Source organism: Jaculus jaculus, chromosome 6 (genome assembly GCF_020740685.1).
Source record: "Jaculus jaculus isolate mJacJac1 chromosome 6, mJacJac1.mat.Y.cur, whole genome shotgun sequence".
NCBI lineage: Eukaryota > Metazoa > Chordata > Mammalia > Rodentia > Dipodidae > Jaculus > Jaculus jaculus.
In genome coordinates, this window is record NC_059107.1 from 155,823,951 (window position 1) to 155,840,173 (window position 16,223).

A 16,223-nucleotide genomic window follows, 5' to 3' on the forward strand; every position below is an offset into this window, starting at 1 on the left:
CTGACGACCAGAAGTTGGGTTTTGGCCGAGCTGTGCTTGCAGTCCGCATCCGACACCCATGCGAAGGCCCGGGGCAGACGGTTGGAATCGCTCTGCAAAGACAAATCTGGGGTTCCTAGGTGTGTGGATGGCGTTTAAAACCACGGGACTAGATGAGATCATCCAGGTAAAGTGTGTAGGTCGAAGGGAGACGAGGCCCGGCCGAGCCGACAGGCAATAAAATGAAGCAACTGACACTTCCACCCACGCGGTTCTCGCGAGGTGTCACGTGAAGGCAGCCAGCGAGCGGCGTAAGCAGGGATGAGAACACAGGCGTCAGCAAGGGCCCCGGGGCGTGGCCTGGAGGGGGCGTGGCCTGGAAGGGCGTGGCCTCTGCGGGAGGGGGCGTGGCCCCGGCCTCCAGCGGCCGCTCGGAGCCCTGCGAGCGGCCGGGGCGCTGACGTCACCGCATGACTGGGTTTTTATGAATGAAAGGAATCCTGTGAGTGAGTAATTCCGGGAAGCTCGCCTTACAACTCGGCGCGGTCCCGGCCCCCCGCGCCGCCCGCCCGCCCGCCCGCCCGCCCCACAACAAAACTCGGCGCTGCGCAGCCCCGAAGCCCGGTTCCGAGTGACCCGCGGAGGAGACACGGGTCCCGGGGAGCGGCCTTGGGGAACAGCCGCCGCGACAGCCTCGGGGAGGGGACGGCGACGAGACCCGCGCGTGCGACGGGGCACCGGGCCTAGCGGGCAGAGAACCGGGTGAGACATGCGGGTCGGGATCGCGGCGGGGGGGGCGGACTGGGTCATGCGGGGGGACCTCCCCCGCCCAGACGGCCGGGGATGCCGCGCTCGGAGCTCGTGTCTGGGACGGGCGCCGGACCCTCGCCGTCGGTGTCCCTGAATGTCCATCTGTCCCGATGGATGGCGCGGGGACCGGGATCGGCGCCGGGGGACCGAGTCGGGGTGGCGGGGTGTCGCGCCCCTTCTCCTGGCTCGAGAGGAAGGGCCGCGCGGGCGGGCGGGCGGGCGGGCGGGGGCGGAGTGTGCACGTACGTGACTCGCCGAGGACAAGTCCCTGGAGCGGTGCCCGGGGACCGTGTGTGCGCCGTTTGTTTACGTCCAAGGGCGGCGTGCGTGCGTGCGTGTGTGTTCCCTGGCGAGCGCCCTGGGGAATCCTGGCGGGTGCGTGTCGTGCATGAAGTGTATGTACCTCGGCGGTGTGTGTGTATGTGTCCGTCCGTCTGTCCGTCTGTCTGTCTGCGCGCTCCCTGGAGCCTTGACAGTAGCGGCGCGTACCTTGGAGTGGGTGCGCCCCAGCAGTCCACGGAGTAAAGGCGGAATAAAAGACCTGGGTGAAGGAAGCCACCCAGCCTCGGGGTCACACTACGTCTGGAAAATTTCTCCCGAGCTCCCCTATCCTACCCCTCCCCCCCCGCCCCCAGGAGCCAGGACTGCCCGGTCCCTGCTGTCCCTGGAGTTTCCCATGGTCCGTGCCACGTGACCTCAGTGTTTGTCTCCCGCCCAGTGCTGGGACTTCTAGCGGTAGACTGGGGGCGGAGGTGAGCAAGCGAGCAAGCTTCACCTGGCCCCTTTCCTGAGCCCCAGGGTTTCACGCTCCACAGCGAGGGCAGACCTTTGGGATTAGGACTGTCCCATCCCCTTGGTCTCCGGAGAAACAGGGAGGGCCAGAAAAGCCATGGCAAAGGTGGAGGTAGGTTAGGCTCCACTGGCTGGTCTGGGTTCCGGAGGATGGGGTGGGGCTGGGTGCCACCTTCCTGGTAGTTTCAGTTCGCAGGTGGGACTTGTTAGACTGGACCTCCATGTGGACTGTCAGACCCCAGGGCTAAAGACTGGCCCAGCTTGCAGACCCGGAGTCCACCCTGGACTGGCAGGATCAGCAGGCAGAGGGAATGGGTGGTCTTCCTGCTGAAAGGGTGAATATGAGAGGTGCAGTTTACACCTCACCTCACCCACCTAAGAGTCTGCAGAAAACACCTACTTAGCCCAGCAGCCTGAAGGGTGGGCTGGTGCTGGGAAATCCCCGTGGTCCTACTTCAACCCAAAGGGCCTGGTCCTGCAGGAGGGGCAGCGCTTGCTAGGGGGCGGAACCAATGATCCTTATCTATAGAAGAAAGGGACAACCCCCCACCCCATGTGGCAGGATGGGCCCCTCTCGCCTGTTTTTCAGAGAAACTGTGAGAAAGCAGGGCTGGTCACTGGGTCCAGAGCTAGAGCTGTTATGAACAGTTTGCAGGGCTGGGGCAGGATTGCAGGAACCAGGTGGGTCCATCCTCAAAGCTGGTCAGGAACATCCCCTGGTAGGGCCAAGGGTCAGAGAGTGAGGGGAAGCGGCTGGTTGGCTCAGTCACAGATGGAAAGTTAGTTCTGGAAAGTTCAACCTTCCCTTAAATCCCCATGGAAACGCTGGGCCCAGCATCCCTTGTCAGTGCTTTTGTTTAGTCACTAATTCTTTAAGGGGAGGAATGATTTATCTTGAATGGTGGTTTCAGGGGAAGTGTGTCCATCAGGGCAGGAAGTGGGACCAGCTCGTCTGTGGTGGTGGGACCATGAGGCTGTTTTGTTCACATCTCAGTGGATCAGCAAGCAGAGCCCTTGCTGATGTTTTTAGTCTTGTGTGGCCATATGGCCAGCTCTAGAGACTGCTTTCTGGGAGCAGCTAGCTGAGTGGAGGAGACAAAAAAAAGTGAAAGAAAGAGCCACAGAACTAAGTGCAAAGACACCACTGAGACTGGAGACATGAGGGGAAAGTCACTCCAGTTCAAAGTAGTAATAAGGGCTGGAGGGATGTCTTAGGGATTAAGGCGTTTGCCTGCAAAGCCAAAGGACCCAGGTTCTATTCCCCAGGACCCACATTAGCCAGATGCACAAGGGGGTGCATGTATCTGGAGTTCATTTGCAGTGGTTGGAAACCCTGGCACGCCCATTCTCTCTCCCTCTCCCTCTCTCTCTCTCTCTCTCTGTCAAGTAAATAAAAATAAAAAAAAAATAAAGTAGTAATAAACCGGGCATGGTGGTACATGCCTTTAATCTCAGCACTTGGGAGGAAGAGGTAGGAGTATCACCATGAGTTTGAGGCCAGCCTTAGACTATATAGTGAATTCCAGGTCAGCCTGGGCTGGAGCAAGACCCTACGACAGAAAACAAACAAACAAAGAAAATAAGTAAATAAAGTAGTAATAAGACTACTTAGCCAGGGAAATCAAGGAAGGCTTCTCTGGGGAGGTGATTTGGGAGTAGAGTTTGATAGAGTGGTGATTGTGAAGCCCTCAGAGCAAGGACTGTGATTCCTCACAGAGCCTGGCACACAGCACATGCTCCTCGGATGTTTAGTGATTAAAGAAATGAACACTGGGTTCATGTCTTTGAAGAGCCATAGGACACATGGAGAGAGAGGACCAGGAACCCAGAGGAGCAAAAAGCCAGGACAAGCTGGGTGTGGTGGCGTACATTTTTAATCCTAGCACTCAGGAGGCAAAAGTAGGAGGATCACCATGAGTTTGAGGCCACCCTGAAACTACATAGTGAATTCCAGGTCAGCCTAGGCTAGAGCAACACCCTACCTCAAAAACAAAAAAGAAGAAGAAAAAAAAAAAGCCGGGCATGGTGGGGCATACCTTTAATCCCAGCACTCAGAAGGCAGAAGTAGAAGATCGCCATGAGTTTGAGGCCAGCCTGAGACTCCATAGTGAATTCCAGGTCAGCCTGGGCTAGAGTGAGACCCTACCTTGAAAAACCAAAAAAGGAAAAAAGCCATGGGCCGGAGAGATGGCTTAGCAGTTAAGGTGCTTGCCTATGAAACCTGAGGACCAATATTCGACTCTCCAGGTCCCTCGTAAGCCAGATGTACAAGGTGACACAAGCGGGCAAAGTCACACATAACACACGAGGTGGTGCATGTGTCTGGAGTTCGTTTACAGATTACAGTGGCTGGAGGCCCTGGTGTGCCAATTCTCTCTCTCTCTCTCTCTTTCTCTCTCTCCCTCTTGCGAGCACTCTCAATATGATACCACTCCCTCTCATTAAAAAAGGGGGGTCAGTCTGTTGGGCTCAAAAAAAAAGGTTGGGCTGTCTGAGTCTTGAAGGGGGTGTCCCAAAGGTGAGCAGGTTCAGGGCACAGGTGACTCCCTCCTCCTGTCGCCCCCCACATTCACACACTATACCTCTCTTTCTGTCTCTCTTACTTATTTGCAAGCTGAGACAGAGAGACACATACAGAGAGAAAACAGGCACAACAGGGCCTCCAGCTGCTGCAACCAAACTCTAGAGGCAGGCACTGCTTTGCACATCTGGCGTTACATGGGTACTGGGGAATCAAACCCAGGCCATTAGGCTTTGCAAACAAGCACCTTTAACTGCTGAGCCATCTCTCCAGCCCCGACTATACATCTCCTTTGGGGACCAGCCAGTGGAAATCCTGTCTGCTTACTGACTGGGTGTTGGCAGGAGATCCTGGGAGCACAGAGGGAGCATAGCAGAGGCCTGAGGCCCCTCTGCAGGCTAAGGACAGCGGCAGCAGAGTGTTCTTTTTTTTGTTTTTAATCTTGTTTTTGACTTTAAAATATATATATATATTGGATGGGCTGTGTGTGGTGACACACACCTTTAATCCCCACACTTGGGTGGCAGAGTTAGGAGGATCGCCATGAGTTCAAGGTCATCCTGAGAGATGACATAGTGAATTTCAGGTCAGCCTGAGCTAAAGAGAGATCCTTCCTCAAAAAAAGAAGACCAAAAAAACCTATTTTATTTATTTATTTATTTTAAACTTTATTTTTATTTATTTATTTGAGAGAGAAAAAAAGGCAGAGAAAGAGAATGGGCGCACCAGGGTCTCCAGCCACTGCAAACGAACTCCACATGCGTGCGCCCCCTTGTGCATCTGGCTTACATGGGTCCTGGGGAATCGAACCGAGCTCCTTTGACTTTGCAGGCAAAGGCCTTAACCGCTAAGCCATCTCTCCAGCCCCTTTATGCATGTATTTGTTTTACTTATTTGGTGGTGGGGGGGGTTCTAGGTAAGGTCTTACTCTGGCCCAGACTGACCTGGAATTAACTATGAAGTCTCAGGGTGGACTCGAACTCATGACGACCCTCCTACCTCTGCCTCCTGAGTGCTGCTGGGATTAAAGGCATGCACCATCACTCCTGGCTATTTTATTTATTTGTGAGCAGAAAGATATAGACAGAGAGAGAGAGTGAGGAAGAGAAAGTATGGGCACACTAGGGTCTCTTGCCACTGCAAATGAACTGCATGTGCATGTACCACATTGTACTTCTAGCTTATGTGAGTTCTGGGGAATTGAAGCCTGGTTGTTAGGCTCTGGAGGCAAGCTCCTTAACCCTGAGCAATCTCTCTAGCCCCGACTTTTTTTTTTTGAGACAGGATCTCATTTAGCCCAGGCTGGTCTTGATCCTCCTACTGCTGCCTCTTAAATGATGGGATCAGGGGTATGTACCACACCTTGGCACAAGATCTTGAAACATGCCAAATATGGTTAAGTTCGTAGGTCCTCTGATGCTCTTGGGGTTGGAGATGGAGGCAGGCAAGACCCAATGCTACTGAGGAAGTGGCTGTGGTCCTGGGCCAGCTCTAAGAGGAAGTGGCCCCTGGCTGGGCGGGTTAAGAGGGGTGGTCAGGACTGATATCGAGGGTGCTTGTATTATGCCATTGCTTCCAGGAAGTCCTCACTGATTTCCATCACTCTGTTGGTGGTTTTGGAGCTCCACGACAGGCCAGAATCACTCTAAACTCTGAGACCTTTGTTGCTGGGTGGCACCTAAGGTTTGTGGGAGGTTGGACATGTTGGGAAACCCAGGCACAGAGAGAGGGAGTGACACAGCTAAAGTCACACAGCAAGGATATGGGTGGCAGAACCAGGCTTGGAAGCCTAGGCGATTGCTTCCTTGCACACATCAGTTCTCCCAGCCTTGTTCCCTTCCAGCAGGGAGGAGGCGCCCCTTGTTTGCTGCCAAGGCCCAGGCAAACACATTTTTTCCTTGCGTCCTCACCAAGCAAACGGCATGGCTCAGCAGCCCATGCCAGCGGGTGGGCTGCCTGCAGGTCGTCTCAGGAGTGTGCCAAAGGGCCAGGAACAGAGACAGGAAGGCCATAGCTCCTGGCTGGGCAGCTGTCATTGTCCACGAGAGTGTATCACTCCTGGGCCTCCAAAAAGTGCTAGGAACCTCAGACCTGGAGTTAGCTCTGCTGGCCTTCCTGGGAAGAAGAGAGGCCCTGGGGGTGAGGTCCCAGGGTCCAGCAGACTGGTGACAGGGTCTAGTCTTCCCACCCAGAACCCTTGGCCTGCAGCTGGAGGCTGAAAGCCTAAGATGGGAAAGTTCCTCTCTCCCCATGACGTGATGTTCCCTCTGTGACTGGCTGGCTGCTGAGCTAGGACATTCCTGGGCAAACATGGGCGTCTGAGACTTCCAGGATGCTGCTGAGGGCCTGAGGCTAGGATGGGAACATGGGGAAGAGGAGGAAGGGCAGGTCCCAGCCTTCGTAAGGCCAAAGTGCTCAGCTTCGCAGCCAGCCTCAGCACTGTCTGCAAAAGGATAGCCCTGGTCCTGCCTCTTGGGCCTGTGCTAGAGGGCTGTCCAAGCTCACTGGAAAACACTGGTGTGTTGAGAAAGATTCAGAGGCTCTCTCATCTCCCTGGGAATAAGAGTTGTGACTGGGCTTAGCAGTTAAGTGCTTGCCTGTGAAGCCGAAGGACCCTGGTTCGATTCCCCAGGACCCACGTAAGCCAGATGCACAAGGTGGCGCATGCATCTGGAGTTCGTTTACACTGGCTGGAGGTCCTGATGCACCCATTCCCATTCTCTGTCTCTCTCTCTCTGTCTGTCGCTCTCAAATAAATAAAAAGAGCTGTGACTGGTTACAAATATTTGTGCCAAGCTACCCACGTGCAACTATGACCTAATCTAATCTCCTTGTGTTCTTTCCTAGGTAGGGTCTCCCTCTAGCCCAGGCTGATCTGGAATTCACTATGTAGTCTCAGGGTAGCCGTGGGGATCCTCCTTTCTCTCTGCCTCCTGAGTGTTTGGATTAAAGGCGTGCACTCCCATGCCTGGCTAGCTCCTTCTATTTTACATACTAACTGCATTCTACAAGTGAGGAGACCAGGGCTTGGAGAGGACAGTTGACTTTGAGGGCACGGCATCTGCTGCCAAGGTTCTGTGTCAGGCACGGCACCCAGCAGGTTCAGTTCACTGTGCATGGGAGAGGCTTCTCTTTCACCCTGTTTCTTGGGAGAGTGCAGACCACCCAAGCATCCCTCACCACAGAGCTGGAGGGGTGGGGGATAAAGACCCGGTGTCACTTTCATATCTCATCCTTAGCAGGAAGGACGTAGATCTGGCATGTCACAGTTGAGGTGGCCTTGGAGATTGGCATGGTCAGCTTCCTCTTCACAGAAGTGTGAAAAGGCCACCTTGGGAGGAGGCACCTTCCTCAGGGTGGCTTCAGGCTTGGGCTGTACCCTGGGTTGTCTGTGTGACCCCGAACTACTTGGTCGCCCTCTCTGGACACTCACAGCATTGTCAGCAGGGGCCCAGAGACCACAGCCTCAAGGCATCGAGACCCAGTGGCAGGCCTCTGCAGGTGTCAAGAGCTCCTCCCTGCTAAGGAGGGTACTTAATAGGTTGATATTGTATGTATGTAAGTACAATGATTGTGATGGGGAGGTAATATGATGGAGAATGGAATTTCAAAGGAGAAAGTGTGTGGGGGAAGGGAGGGAATTAACATGGGATTTTTTTTTATAATCATGGAAAATGCTAATAAAAATTTAAAAAAAAAAAGAGTTCTTCCCTGCTAGCAAACGATGCCCTCTCTGGGAAGGGGGACAGGTGATCAGTGGTCTCTGGGGGCTTTTCTTACAGTTTTTTGTTTATTTACTTATTTATTTTTATTTTATTATTATTATTATGGGTTTTTGTTTTGTTTTGTTTTGTTTTGTTTTGTTTTTTGGTTTATTGAGCTGGGTCTCGCTGTAGCCCAGGCTGACCTGGAATTCACTATGTAGTCTCAGACTGGCCTTGAACTCACAGCAATCTTCCTACCTCTGCTTCCCAAGTGCTGGGATTCAGGGTGTGCACCACCAACACCTGGCTTGGCTTCTACAGTTTTCTGAGTGATCCTGGCTGAGTCAGGTTCAGATCCCAGTGCTGGCTACAAGGTGCCTCCTGGACAGGCTCAGCAAGTTTATATATGTATTATTTTTATTTATTTATTAGAGAGAGAGAGAGAGAAAGTGCAAGAGAATGAGAATGGGCATGCCAGGGCCTCTACCCACTGCAATGAACTCCAGAAGCATGGGCCACCATGTGCATCTGGCTTATGTGGGTTCTGGGGAATAGAACCTGGGTCCTTAGGCTTCACAGGCAAGCGCCTTAACTGCTAAGCCATTTCTCCATTCCCTCAGCAAGTATTGTATGTATGTATGTGTTTTTTTGGTTTTTTATTTTATTTTATTTTATTTTGGTTTTTTGAGGTAGGGTTTCACTGTAGCCCAGGCTGACCTGGAATTCACTATGTAGTGTCAGGGTGGCCTTGAACTCAGGGCAATCCTCCTACCTCTGCCTCCCAAGTGCTGGGATTAAAGGCGTGCACCACCACACCTGGCTTTTATTTTTATTTATTTATTTATTTGAGAGAGAGAGAAATAGGCAGGGAAAGAGAGGGAGAGAGAGGAGTGGCAGGCACAGCAGGGCCTCTAGCAGCGGCAAACGAACTCCAGACCCATGCGCCACCTTGTGCATCATCTGGCTTACATGGGTCCTGGGGAATGGAACTTGGGTCCTTTGGCTTTGCAGGCAAGCTCCTTAAACACTAAGCCATGTCTCCAGTCCTGCTTTTTTTGTTTGTTTGTTTTTGAGGTAGGGTCTCCAGCCCAGGCTGATCTGGAACTCATTCTATAGTGCCAGGCTGGCCCCAAACTTAAAGCGACCCTAGTACCTCCCTGCAGGCTGGGATGAAGACATTCACTACAGTTTATAGCACGTGCTTCCACTGAAACCTCACAAGGCATTCTTCCAATAGCGCAGATGGGAAAGTGGAGACCCAGGGAAGTGGAGCAGCTTGCCCAAGGTCGGACAGCCAGCAGAAAGCAAGAACAGGACTCAAATCTGTGCTGGCCTCTCCAGCCAGTGCCTCTTTCCCTACATGGGGTCAAAGGGAGTTTGGCCAGACTCATTTGCAGTGACGAGAGAGCCTGTCCCTCCAAGAAGGTGGAGCATAGACGACTGGCCTCCACATGTGCCCCGTGGCACGGCCGCCCATATACACACATATGAATAATACTTAAGAACGGTAGCGTGGCTGGGGTCCCTGTGCCGGCATCCCATTCTCTTAGCATGTGTGATGTCGCCACGGGAGCCTGGAGGCAGAAGCCCCGGGTAGCAGGGTTTTGCTCAGACTGCATTCCACTAGGTCTGGAACTTGGCTTGGAATTTGGTTGGAACACTGATCGACTGGGTGACCATGACAGAGACTCCACCTATCCCCGTCCCCTCAGCACCTGCCCCTGCCCCTGCTGGACTTGACTGGGTAGCCTCAAGCACCCCCGGCCGACTCAGCAGCCTGGTATTGGGCAACAAGGAAATGGATCATGATGGGGAGGGGGTGGCAGGGAACTCCCAGCAAGGACTAGGGGGTCAGGGAGGGCTTCCTGGAGGAATACCTGTGCCCAGGGCAAAGGGTGTGCAGAAGTCTGCCAGACAAAGTGAAGGAGGAGCACTGCAGCGATAGCTTAAGGGTTAAGGCGTTTTTGCCTGCAAAGCCAAAGGACCCAGGTTCGATTCCCCAGAACCTGCCTTAGGCAGATGCACAAGGGGCGCAGGTGTCTAGAGTTGGTTTTAAGTGGCTGGAGGCCCTGGTGTGCCCATTCATTCTCTCTCTCCCTCTTTCTCTGTCAAATAAATAAATAAACACAAAGTGGGGGAGGAAACTTGAAGAAAAGTGTCACAGGGTTGGAGGCAGCCCAGGGAGGTGAGGAAGCTAGGGTGGGAGGAAGTGAAAGCAAGTCCTCAAGGCTGGAGTGCAGACCAGCGGCTGCTGGTGGGAGGTGTGGGGCTAGGCCCAGAGCCTGGGGGTTGGGGGGCACCCTTCGGGGTAGGGCTTGTCTTTGTCCTGGACTAGTAGGAAACCCTAGGAGGTATCCAAGCTGGCCGTGCCTTGTCAGATTCATTTGGTAGAAAGAGCCTCCAGTTGCTATGGGGAAGGGAAGCTGAGGCCAGCAGCCAGGCACGGAGCTGTGCTGCAGACAAGTGATCACCATTCAAATGGGTGTGGTGCCCCGTGCCTGTAATCCCAGCACTTGAGAGGCAGAGGAGGGTTACCACAAGTTTAAGGCCAGACTGGTCTCCATAGCAAGTTTTTTAGGCCAGCTGGTGTATAAAGCGTTTGCCATGCAAGCAATGAGGACCTACCTACCTGAGTAGAGTGCTGGAGGCAGGTGGACCCCTAGCACCTGCTGGCTAACTTGTCTAGCCAAACTGGAGAGCTCCAGGGCCAGAGAGAGGGCTCAGTGGTTAAAGGCCCTTGCTTGGAAAGCTCCAAGTTCAGTGAGAAACTCAATCTCAAAAAATTAGGTGGACAGGCTGGAGAGATGGCTTAGCGGTTAAGGCTCTTGCCTGCAAAGCCTAAGGACCCAGGTTTGATTCTCCAGGACCCACGTAAGCTAGATGCATAAGGTGGTGCATGTGTCTGGAATTTGTTTGTGGCAGCTTGAAGACCTGGCACACCCATTCTCTCTGCCTCTCTCTCTCTCAAATAAATAAGATAAACTAAAATAAAATAATTTTAAAAAATTAGGTAGAGGGCTGGAGAGATGGTTTAGTAGTTAGGCACTTGCCTGCAAAGTCAAGGGACCTAGGTTCAACTTCCCAGTACCTACGTGGTGCATGCGTCTGGAGTTTGTTTGCAGTGACTAGAGGCCCTGGTGCGCCTGTTCTCTTTCTCTGCCTCTCTCTTTCTCTCTCTCTCTCAAGCAAAATAAATAAATAGCTTTTTAAAAAGTAGGTGGGGGAAGGGAGGGAATTAACATGGGATATTTTTTTATAATCATGGAAAATGCTAATAAAAATTATAAAAAAAAAAAAGTAGGTGGAGAACAAATGAAGACACCTGGTGTCGACCTCTGGCTTCCACATGCACACACATATTTACACCTCAAAAAAGAAAGGAAGAATAGAAGGACAAGAGGGAGGGAAAGGAGAGAGGCGAGGGAGAAAGAGAATGAAGAGGTTCCTCAGGATTTGTTCAGAAGGGATGGGCGGGGGCAGAGCATGGAGGCCCCCCAAGGAGAGCTGGTGAGCAGCCTGGACACAAGTGTCATAAAGGCTGGGACGGGGGACACTAAGGCCCTGCTGTGAACCCTCTGCCTTCATCCAGGATCAGCGCCTCAGGCTGCAACTTCACAAGAAGCCTGGTGACATCTTGCTTTGTGTTGAGAGTGTGTCAAGGCTGACTTTGAACTTGCGCTGTAGCCGAAGCCAGCCACGGATTTTTGATCCTTCCCAGAACTTAGATTATAAGGGCACATGCTACCATGCCTGGCCTGGTGGCCTTTTTGTTTTTGTTTTTATTTATTTATTTATTTATTTTTGGTTTTTCGAGGTAGGGTCTCACTCTAGCCTAGGCTGACCTAGAATTCACTATGGAGTCTCAGGGTGGCCTCGAACTCACGGCGATCTTCCTACATCTGCCTCCCGAGTGCTCGGATTAAAGGCATGCGCCACCATGCCCGGCACTTGGTTTTTAGTTTTGAGACAAGGTCTCACGTAGCCCAGGCCGGCCGTGAACTTGAACTAGCCAGCCAAGGATGAACGTGAACTCCTGATTTCTCATGCTCTAACCTCTCATGGGTGCTGGTAGTATAGGCCTGCGCCACCCCTCCCCCCATGCCTAGCTGACCGGGTGGCTTTTTAGTCCTTCCTAGCCCCGGGACTACATTAGCCATCTCTGCCAGGACAGTATAGTTTCTTGCATCATCTTCCTTTTCCTGTCCCCTCCTTCCTTCCATTTGAGCTGCCATCTGTCTGACCTGGTGGGCCAGGAGGAGTTAGGGGTTCCTGAGAAGCTGGACTATGGCCATCTCAGCCTGAGTCACACGAGAATTCCACAGTTACCACATACACATCTGCTCTGACCAGGCTCCATTTTAAGTCCCAAGAAGAGCACCAAGGATGTGACCAGGCCATGCCCTCGGGGAGCTGGCATGCTCACTGGGCAGACACAGAGCAAATATGGGACGTGCCCATGAGCAGAAATGATTCTGTAGACAGTGCTGCAGAGAAACTCATGGGAGGGACAGTGCTGGCTCAGCGCCAGGTATGGGCGTTTGGAGATCCTGAACCGAGTGAGTGTGAGATGTACAGAGGCCTGACAGGGCCAAGAAGCAAATGCTGGTGGGGCTGTCCAGGAACAGCATGCCAGCAGGCATGTATGCAAAGGTCCTGACACAGTGTCAGACAACCAGCCAGGAGGGTGGGAGTGGCTGAGCAGACCACAGACAGGAGTTTAAGTCAGAGGCAGATGCTAGGGCTACAATGCGCTGTGGTGACTTGTTAACGTCAATGACATAGGAGCCACGGAAGGGTTCTGAGACAGTGATATGACCCGACTAACACTCAGCTATTCTGTCACCTAGGGAGAAGTGAGGCAGTCTCACTAGTGAGTGGGTGGGTCCCTGTCCAAAAAGCCCAGCTGTCTGGTGTACTGTCTATCTCTCGGTGTTCCCTTGAGACACCTGGGTCTTATCAAACCGTCAGAGGCTGGGCCGACCTGAGGTTGGTCTCCCTAGACCTCTCAGGGAACCAGGACTTGGCCCTGGCTTCTGCTTTGTTAGTCTGGGCATTGCTAATGATAGTTCACTGGGAGCCCCTCAGACAAAAGCCCCCCTTTTTTCTTCTTCCTCTTCTAGGCTGACCTGGACCTGTGTAGTCTCAGGCTGGCCTCAAACTCATGTTGATCCTCTCACCTCTGCCTCCCGAGTGCTGGGACTGAAGGCGTGCGCCACCACCAAGCCCGGCTCTCCAGGAATTTGAATTCACCTTGTTTCCCCAGTGCCAGGCTCATGGCTGGCAAGTGATAGATGCTCAAGGAATAGTCGTTGAAGAAATATGAGGACCCGTGGGGGTTCCACGCCAGGCTAGGGCCATGCTGGATTAGTGCTGCACAGCTCCCAGGCAGCTTGGGAAGCCTTCCAAAAACAGGCCTGGATGAGAGTGGCTTGGGAGGGGACTGGCATGTTGTATCTTGACAGGGTGCTGGTCCCCATCCATCTGTCCTCATGTGTCTTGGATGTTTTTCTACCTGTGGGTTGTACATAAAAGTTAAAAATAAATAAAACCCAGGGCTAGAGAGATGGCTTAGTGGTTAAGGTGTTTGCCTGTAAAGCCAAAGGACCTCAATTCGATTCCGCAGGCTCCATGTAAGCCAGAGGCACAAGGTGGCACATGTACCTGGAGTTTGTTTGCAGTGGCTGGAGGCCTTGGTGTGGCCATTCTCTGTCTCTCTCCAAATAAAAATAAATAAGTAAATAAATAAAACCAAATATGCAAAGGTGTGGTGGTACATGGTTATAATCCCAGCACTAAGGAGCCAGAGGCAGGAAGACTGTGAGTGTGAGGTCTGTTTGGGCTACAGTGAGAAAAACAAACCAATCTGAAATACCATGACCAGTGGGAGACCACACCTCTGCCCCTATGGGCTGGCAGTTCCTTAGAGGAGTGGGAAACAGAAACAAACTATATGCTGGATAAGAATTGCAGAAGAGGCAGGCGTGGTGGCGCACACCTCTAATCCCAGCACTCAGGCGGCAGAGGTAAGAGGATCGCCGTGAGTTCGAGGCCACCCTGAGACTACATAGTAAATTCCAGGTCAGACCTGGCTAGAGTGAGACCCTACCTTGAAAAACAAACAAACAAACCAAAAATTGCAGAAGAGGTGACTTTTATGAGAGTTCATAATAGAGGGTGATGTGACTAACACAAGGAGGTGTTTCAGCCAAGATCGTCAGAGGACCTCTTTGAAGAGATGGCAGTGGGTAGAAAGAGACCTAGATGACGAAGCGTCACTATGGAGAGTTCAGACCGTAGAGGCACAGCCAGCGTTGGAGGCCCTGAGGCTGAACCACTGTGGTCGCGGGCGACAGGTTGACATCTGAGAAAGGAGCCTTAAATGCCACGGTAGTGAGGTTGGGTTTTACCGTGGAGAAACAAACCAAGGTGACATCTAGCCCCTCTCTCCCCTAGGTATCCAGCACAGAGGCACCTTCCGCAAAGATGTCCGTGGATCCCCTATCCAGCAAAGCCCTGAAGGTGAGGAGCTGGTTCCCGCTGCCCGTGTCTCCAGTGTCTTTGCAGAGCCTCAGCATCCCAACTTCCCCTTCCCTTCCTAGAATCCCCAAGAGAGGATGGCGGGGCAGGTCACTTCCCACCCTGGGCCTGCTTCCCCATTCGAAGGTGTTTTCCGAGCTGGGTTTCTAGGTCGAATCCAGAACTGGATGCTAGGTTAGATTTCCGTGCAGCCCTCGATGTCCTCCTTTTTTGCGTGCAGATCGTGCTTTGGCCGGCTTTCCCTTTTCTGAATTGCGGCTCACCTTTAAGGTGTGGGATGGAGTCCAGCCACGGCCACAAGTGGCCCAGGCGTGGTGGGTTGGGGTGAGTGTGGGGGCGGGGGAGGCGGCACACGGGGAAGAGAGGGGCGCCCCGGCCTCAGTTTCCCCGTGCCCGCAGGTGAAGCGCGAGCTGAGCGAGAACACGCCGCACCTGTCGGACGAGGCCCTGATGGGGCTGTCGGTGCGCGAGCTGAACCGGAACCTGCGCGGGCTGTCGGCGGAGGAGGTGACGCGGCTCAAGCAGCGGCGCCGCACGCTCAAGAACCGCGGCTACGCGGCCAGCTGCCGCGTGAAGCGCGTGTGCCAGAAGGAGGAGCTGCAGAAGCAGAAGTCGGAGCTGGAGCGCGAGGTGGACAAGCTGGCGCGCGAGAACGCCGCCATGCGCCTGGAGCTCGACGCGCTGCGCGGCAAGTGCGAGGCGCTGCAGGGCTTCGCGCGCTCCGTGGCCGCCGCCCGCGGGCCCGCCGCGCGCGTGGCGCCCGCCAGCGTCATCACCATCGTCAAGTCCGCGCCGGGCCCGGGGCCTGGCTCGGACCCCGCCCCCGGCCCGGCCGCCAGCTCCTAGTGCCCGCCCCTGCCCCGCCCCCTCCTCCGATCGGCACCCCTTGGGTCCCCCTCCCTTCCCAAAGTGCCTACGTGTTTCTGTGCCCCCCCTGCACCCCTCCCGTCCTTCCTATGGCTCTGCCATCACCTGCTCTGCCCCTGTGGTGAACCCACGTTCCTGGGCTCGGTCTTCCTCTTGCAGCCCGCTGCCCGCCCCCCCCCCCCCGCCAAAAAACTGGTATCTAATTGTCCTGGGGAGGGGCAACTTTGCTAGGTTATTGGGGCGTCCGGGTTCAGGGTCTCCCTGGGCAGGAAAGTCCATTCAAACTTTCCCAGATTGAAAGGAATGGGGTGTAGAGATGACTAAGACAAGAGCTGTGGGGAGAGGGGAAAGGAGGGCACGCCTCGTTTTTTGGAGGCAATTCCAGTGTGCCAATATGCCCTCCCCACTCTCCCAGGATTCAAGACCAGGTGAGCTTTGTGAGGCTGTCCTGCCGAGCACTGCACGGAAGACCCTCCGGCCTCGGCTTGGGCCTTGGTACACCTGGCGGGGAGTCTCTGGAAATGGGGAAGCTGTTGGGCCTAAGGCCACTTAGTTGCTTAGCGCTTGAGCTTAAAACAAAAGCTGGGCCTTCTCGGTGCTGTCCTAACACTGTGGGTTTCACAGGGAGAGTGGACAGGAGCTGAGAAGGCGGCAGGGCAAGTGAAGTGAGGGAGAGAGAAGGTGACACGGGGAGGAGAGGGAAGGAGCTACCTGGGCTTGCTCCAGGGCTCTACCTGCAGCCAGGGGACCCTGGGGCTGGCTGGCCAAAGAGAAAAGGGACAATGGAACTGACCACTGTGGCAGGTAGGGAGGCAGATACTACAGTCCTAACGCAGCAAATGAAGACCTTTAGAATTAAGGTTTCCATCTCACCTTGACCCTTGAGAAGCCACATGGGGTGGGCTGGCCACTGCTCTAAATTCGGAAGCCGAGCTCCAGCCCCCCCCCATCTACAGCTGCCCCTCCCCACTGTTTATTTATTGCACGAATCTAAGTTATTCTCCCCAGCCAAA

General features: G+C 53.9%; 1 protein-coding gene across 1 annotated transcript; it reads left to right on the forward strand.

Moving 5' to 3' along the window:
- Positions 1 to 607: 607 nt before the first annotated feature.
- Positions 608 to 15,189, forward strand: Maff (MAF bZIP transcription factor F). Its single transcript, XM_045153256.1, has 3 exons — positions 608 to 741; positions 14,260 to 14,325; positions 14,743 to 15,189. Exons 2-3 carry the CDS (start codon positions 14,290 to 14,292, stop codon positions 15,187 to 15,189), a joined length of 483 nt encoding a protein of 160 aa, XP_045009191.1. The 5' UTR covers positions 608 to 741; positions 14,260 to 14,289.
- The last annotated feature ends 1,034 nt before the right edge of the window (positions 15,190 to 16,223 follow it).

Bases quoted from the DNA above. Each gene is read 5' to 3' on its own strand.
- Maff (XM_045153256.1), top strand. From the start codon at position 14,290: ATGTCCGTGGATCCCCTATCCAGCAAAGCCCTGAAG. The intron at 14,326-14,742 runs GTGAGGAGCTGG...CCGTGCCCGCAG, and splicing joins TATCCAGCAAAGCCCTGAAG to GTGAAGCGCGAGCTGAGCGA.